The sequence below is a fragment of the Egretta garzetta genome, unplaced genomic scaffold, assembly GCF_000687185.1.
Source record: "Egretta garzetta isolate BGI_Z169 unplaced genomic scaffold, ASM68718v1 scaffold486, whole genome shotgun sequence".
NCBI lineage: Eukaryota > Metazoa > Chordata > Aves > Pelecaniformes > Ardeidae > Egretta > Egretta garzetta.
The window spans coordinates 1,974,737-1,981,140 of record NW_009260126.1 but is presented as its reverse complement, the minus strand read 5'-3'; the positions used below and the strand labels follow the sequence as shown (position 1 = coordinate 1,981,140).

General features: G+C 42.3%; 1 protein-coding gene across 1 annotated transcript; it reads left to right on the top strand.

The window, feature by feature from the left end:
* Positions 1-2: 2 nt before the first annotated feature.
* Positions 3-5,561, top strand: PRDX3 (peroxiredoxin 3; the record flags this gene model as incomplete). Its single annotated transcript, XM_035896903.1, has 5 exons — positions 3-271; positions 1,080-1,215; positions 2,946-3,049; positions 4,071-4,236; positions 4,737-5,561. Coding segments are annotated over 5 exons (729 nt in total), but the record flags the coding sequence as incomplete, so codon positions are not given.
* Between the last annotated feature and the right edge of the window lie 843 nt (positions 5,562-6,404).

Genomic DNA, 6,404 nt, shown 5'->3' with positions numbered 1-6,404 from the left:
CCCGGACCACCTGCCCCGCGGGCTGCGCCGGGGAGGAGAAGGAGGGGGCTGAGACAGCCCGCCCGTCCCTACCCCGGGGCTCGGCCCAGCCCGCGGCGGCTCAGCCCGCAGCTGTTTTCTCCCCCACAGGCTCCTCGCAGTTTGCTCCAGCGGTTACACAACACGCCCCGTTTTTTAAAGGAACAGCTGTTGTTAACGGAGAGTTCAAGGAGCTGAGCCTGGATGATTTCAAGGGGAAATACCTGGTTCTCTTCTTCTACCCCCTGGACTTGTGAGTGCGGGTTTCTCTCCGTTTCGGATGGGCCTCCTGCCTTGCTGAAGGTCATCAGAACTGCTGCTGCAGATCATCGCTGTCTAAAGCGGCTGGTTTTATCTTATCCGGGCTAGTCTTGCAAGGCAGATGTGTCTGTTCCTAGAGCGTGGGTGATAAGGCTTGGGGGCAAATGGCCATTGTGTGTGCTAAAGCAATGGATCTGGTGGCTGGAGAGCATCTTCTAGCTGCCAAGACTGCTTCAGGAGATGTGGCTTTGCAAGTGTGGTTCCTCTTACAGTCGGATCCCGGGGGTGAGGGCATCACCTTGCAGTTTGAGCTGGTGTTGGAGACTTTCTCCTTTTAAGCAGCAGGGCCAGCAGAACTGCAGCTGAATGGCTCCAGAGCTAAAGGTGAACAAATGGGGTTGAGCCTGTCCAGAAGACTTGAATCATCAGAAGCATCCTGGGCAGTTCTGCTCAAGTTTGGTGTAACTGGGCACATGGGGGAGAATTTAACCTGCAGTCCTTTCTGTTTATAGTTTCAAAAACCTCTCTGTCTAGAGAATGTCTAGCAGAGACAGTTTCTCTGTCTCTGCAAAAAATCTGTTCAGAACTGAGAGTTGAAAACTGGTGTGCCAGCTAGGTGGCTATGGCTGTTGCTTTGAGACTGACTGAAACTAAACTTGAGGAGACAGGGTTAAAATTAGCAGGCTAAAGAAAACGCTCTGCTGCATTAGTGCCTAGAAATAGACATGAAAGTATTTTCTAAAAAATTCTCTCAAAAGATTGCAGAATCATTATAGCCTATATTCTCTCTTCCCACCCAGCACCTTTGTCTGCCCCACAGAAATTGTGGCTTTCAGCAACAAAGCAAATGAATTTCGTGATGTGAACTGTGAAGTGGTGGCAGTTTCTGTGGATTCTCATTTTTGTCATCTGGCCTGGATAAATACGCCACGAAAGGTATAAATTGGGTCTTTCTGTGTTAGTTTTTCTCTTCACGAGAGCTCCTGAGAAGAAGAGTTGTGCAAACACTGATTTTAATAGACTACCTAAAGTCGTATGCGAAGTGATCAACTTCTACATTCAAGGACATAACTCTGACTTCAGTCTTTGTTTTCTTGCTCTTTTTCTTAGAAATTGTGTTTCTTTTTTAGTTTTACTTTTGCTGTCCTGATAGTCTTGTAGGTTACATTGTATCTTTACATGTTTATCTTGAAAGACAAATACTCAGTAGCATGTCAGCTTTGTGTGCACCCTCACAGAAAATGAACTGCAGCTGTTTGGTCATTATTGTTAACCAGTATGTAGTAGCAGTGGCTTCAGAATGGAAGCAGAACAACCAGCTTGTTGGAGCACTTGTATTGTTAACTCTCACTTGCTGAAATGGTTCTCCTTCTGCAATACAAATGAATGTTCCTCAGCTTTCTTCGGGGAAAGAAAGTGATAAAGACGGCCTTTTACTGGAGAGGAGCATCTTTCACGTGTATATAAAAATACACGCTTTTGATCACATAAAGCACCTGGCTGGTTTGGTTAGTTGTAGAGAATCAGAAGTGTTGCAGGAAGGTGCGGGAAGCTCCTGTGCCATCAGTCATCACCCTTGTGGTCGTGTGGGCAGCAGTCTGCAGTAGTGCTCGCAGACCAGGGTGCCTCTGGGTGCATAGCTTTGCCGTCATAACAAACGGGAGGGAGGAGGGTTTGCTAGGTTTAATACAGCTTGGCTGAGCCAATCAAGAGTATTTAATTTTCTCCATGCTTTGTTCAAAGCTCTAAAATGTGATTGTGGACTGACTTCACCTCTTTATGCGAAAGCTGTTCAGCGTATGCCAGTCAGGCACTGCTCAGTGTGCCCATAGCAAAACGCCCTGCAAAGGGTGGAAAGAATTCTGTGGCAGCACAGATGGGAAACTGATACCTGGAGAAGCTAAGACCTTGGTTTCTCTGACATCTGCATTCAAAGCTCTGTGTATGAGAACTCCATTGCAGACAAACATTTGCAGGATCAGGGTCTGGGTGAGGTTACACAATGATTTACTGATGATGCCAGGAATAGAAAAGCTAACAAACTCCAGGCTTGTTTCAAGGATAGAGAGCTTATCTCTGTTGCAGTTTCAGTATGTTGCAAAACGGAAAGAAATCTTGGTTGACTCTCCAAATAGTATTTAAATTGATTTGGGGGAGGGGAAAAAAAAAGTGCACAAAATAGAGAGAGCATCAGAACCCTGACATACCTAGTGTGGCTGTTAGAAGCCTTGTGTTTTGTCTGTTCATAGCATGCAGGCTTATTTTCCCTTCCCTCCCCACCATGTTCATCTTGTTTAATTTTGAATGCATAAATATGCAGTACAGATTCTTGTATTCAAAGCTCCTGAATAGGGTACAAGGGAAACCTTTCTGAAAATTTATGACTGTTGTCATAGGTAGTCTTTTACCATCAAAATAAGCAATTCTGCAATGCTCAGTGCAAAAGAAGTTTTCGTGTTCTAAAGAAACCAAATGTTCCTGATGACTCTAAAAAAACCAACCAACCAAAACAAACAACCCCCCATGCCCCATGGTTCCTGTCATGGAGCAAAGGGCATGAATGTGTTTTGTTGTTAGTATACCCCCAAGAGCACCAAATCCAACAACTCAAGGATAATCCTAAAAAGCATTTTGTAATAAAATGGAATCTTACTCTTTTTCTCTAGAGCGGTGGTTTGGGCAAAATGAATATTCCAGTTCTGTCAGACCTCACAAAACAAATCTCCCGTGATTATGGTGTGCTGCTAGAAGGACCTGGCATAGCACTAAGGTAACGCATGACTGCTGATTTCTTGGTCATGACACAACCCAGTCTAAATCAAGATGAGCCATACTGTCCCCTCCCGCAGGGGAAACTGCACAAAGATCAGATGAAGACTGTAAGATGTTATTTCTTCTGCTGGATCCCACCTTAGGAAAAGGGCACATGGCTATTAAGTTGAGAATGGTTCCAGGCCTCTCTGAGAATGCATGCAGGGGAAAGCCAGCTATTCTGTTCTGAGTCAGTGGGAGAATTCCATGTCACTAAGGAAAACAAGAGCAGGATAGAAGAGTGTTTTTACAATTTTTTCACAATTTAGGTCTGTCCCTCTTTTTTTCCATTTTTTTTTTCCTTTCTCCCAAAGGGAGAAGAGACTGCCTTAACTTCTGTGCGAGAAGTTTCTAAAGTAGTGTCCTAGAGGCCACTACAGTCAGTCCCATAATTATCTAGAATAAAAAAACGTGCATTTCCTTCTGCAACATGGGAATAATTACTAAAAGCAAATAGTGGTCCCTGAGATCCATTGGATTGGGTAGAAGGCTTTCTGAAGACCTTTAGTTCCTGATCTGTTTGGATCAGGAACTTATGATATTTGTTGACAAATTAATTAAATGGTAAGACTGGGACTTTGGTTTTCACAAATGTCTATATGCAGCAGGATTTAATTTAGTAGCTTAATGCGTAAGCAACTCTTCACTCAATACGTTTGGATTTTCATGTCAAAAATACATGGGAAGGATGCCAGTTCTCAACTTTGAAATGCAGGTGGAATTAGATGTTCTACCTTTGTTATACATCTGTCTTGATTTAATAGGCTTTATGCATACTGTGTAATTTCACAATACCATACCAGTTGACTGGTTCTTGGCTTTTAATCACTGCACTAACAATCTATCAAACACTGCATTGCTACTTGATAACTCTGATACGTGCATCTGAGAGTAACTGCCTTGCTGAAATAGTTCATCCAGTTTCTTGTGTTTGGTCTTGGAATGTGACTTGCATTCCCTAAATTCTTGCTCAATTACAGAGGTCTCTTCATCATTGATCCAAATGGGATCATCAAGCATCTAAGTATCAATGATCTCCCTGTCGGTCGTAGCGTGGAAGAGACCCTCCGTTTGGTGAAAGCATTCCAGTATGTGGAAACACATGGAGAGGTTTGCCCGGCAAACTGGACTCCAGACTCCCCTACGGTAAGTGCTAAATATCACTTTTCTAAATATAAACACTGGCATGTTTTTGCATGTCTGAAGGGCTGAGAACCACTTTAACATGAGGTGCTTGACTGAATCTGTGCCTGTTGTATAAACCTGAGGTTTTTATCGTTTGGACCAACTTGGTCTATGTGTATGATACTAAATGTGTGATTTCTGTGAAGAAAATCACTGACTTCCTTTTAGAAGACACAAATTGTATTTAAAACTCTAAAATTTCACTTGCACTCTCCACCAGTTGTCTTCAGATTTTTTTACTTATTTAATGCCCCGCTTGATATTTATCAGGATAAATTTGTTCTATACTTAAAATGTGCAAGTAGGAGCTTGTGTATCATTTAGGCTTTCATCTTTCAACCAAGTGCAGAAACAGAAATAACCTATTGTTTTTATAAAGTATGCATGCATTTTCTTGGATAAAATTTCAAATCTGTAATGTCTTTGTTAGTTATAGTAACTAAACTTTATTTTCTTGACAGATCAAACCAAGCCCAGAAGCTTCTAAAGAATATTTTGAGAAAGTGCATACATAAACACTCAAATATGTGGACAAAACTCTTGGTTACCATACACTGAAGACAATAAAGCAGCTGTGATTATATAAAAAAAAATAATCAAAGTTCTCATTTTCTGATGCTTAAAAAGAAATTAAAGGTTGAAATATTTACTGAGTCCCTTGTCTTGTTTTAAAAAGAAGAGTAAAAACTAAGGCTTCCCCCAGCCCCCTTTTTTGCAATTTGTCTCATCAATTGCTGTGACCACTAGTCATCTTCCTGAATATGACAAGTACACAAAATACAGTTGTATTCCATTGGGTTTTCCCTCTTCCCTTAACTAGTTTTGGACCAGAAAGTGTCTTGTGTTTTCTCATATGAAAAATTAAATTCAGTAACCAGAGTTTGAAACAATGGGGATAATACAGAAAATAGAATGTTAATACATGGTTTATTTTTAATGGATTTTGCAGAGGAAGAGATGAATGTAACAAACAAAATATCCCTGGTTTTGTGTGTAAATGCACTGTAACTTGAATGTAAGGATGTGCCATTTTAATCCTGCATATAGTCAAAGATGTGGTGCAGCTACACAGGAGCATTAACAAGCATGAAGAACTTGCATTCTGCTTAGGAGATGGTAAAAGATTGAACCCCAATAGTGTACTTGCTGGAGCTTAATGACAGTCTTCAGTCATTTAAAGCATTGCTTATTTGCTTGAATCCATCTCCAGGCAAAACTTGGCAGGTGAAATGTAATGTTTGATAACAGCATAGCTTATAATAATAAATCTTAACATTGACTAGCAGCAGGTGTGTTGCATTTCTTTTCTTTCACTTTTCCTCAGATTTCTGTTTCTCTGTTTTGAAGAAGCTGGGTAAGTTGCATTGCCTTAGAAATGATCTTCTATACCTTTGCTCACATCAAGTGGTTAACAGCTTGGCAGTGCCTTTGTGTGTGTACCGTGGTGAGCAGGCAATAGATGGTAAGTAGTTGGTGTGCTACTGAAGGGCTGGATAAATCGATACAGTACTGAATGGGTTTATTTTTTTCATCTTCTGCCCTTTTGAACAGGGGAAAGGACTTAAGATAAACAGAAGCACAAGGGAACCACCTTGGTGAAGTAGCTGTTGTTTCCAAAGTCAGCTTTATAGTGGGTATCAACGCTGCAATGTGAAAGAATGGAAAGCTGAGCCTGACATTGTGTGGTGCCTGGTGGTGCTCTAGGTTTCGGTACTTGCAAACCTCTTTTCAGTCCCAGTGTTTTAGTTTGGTTTTGTGTAAATCCACTAGTATCCATGCAATTTTTCCAATAAACCTGATCTCCTCAACCAACAATATGTGAAGTTAAACCCCTGTGGAGATCAGTAATGCAAAATAACACACTAGTGGTGTCGGTGGCAGCTGTTTGTGCCTGTGAAACCACAGGGCAGTGATGCACTGATCTTTTACCTGGCTGTATCCTTCTCTTACCCTCAGTCATTTTAAGTCAATGTGGAGGGCGCCCGGGGTTTCTCTGCAGTCCTGCTCCTCGACTCTGCCTTCCCGGGTCACGCAGGGGAAAACTGCGGGAAGGGGAAAAGGCGATCAGGCCGTTCCCGGCGCCTCTGCCGGGCTGAAGGCCGCGGCTCCCGGCCCGGGCCCGGCCGACA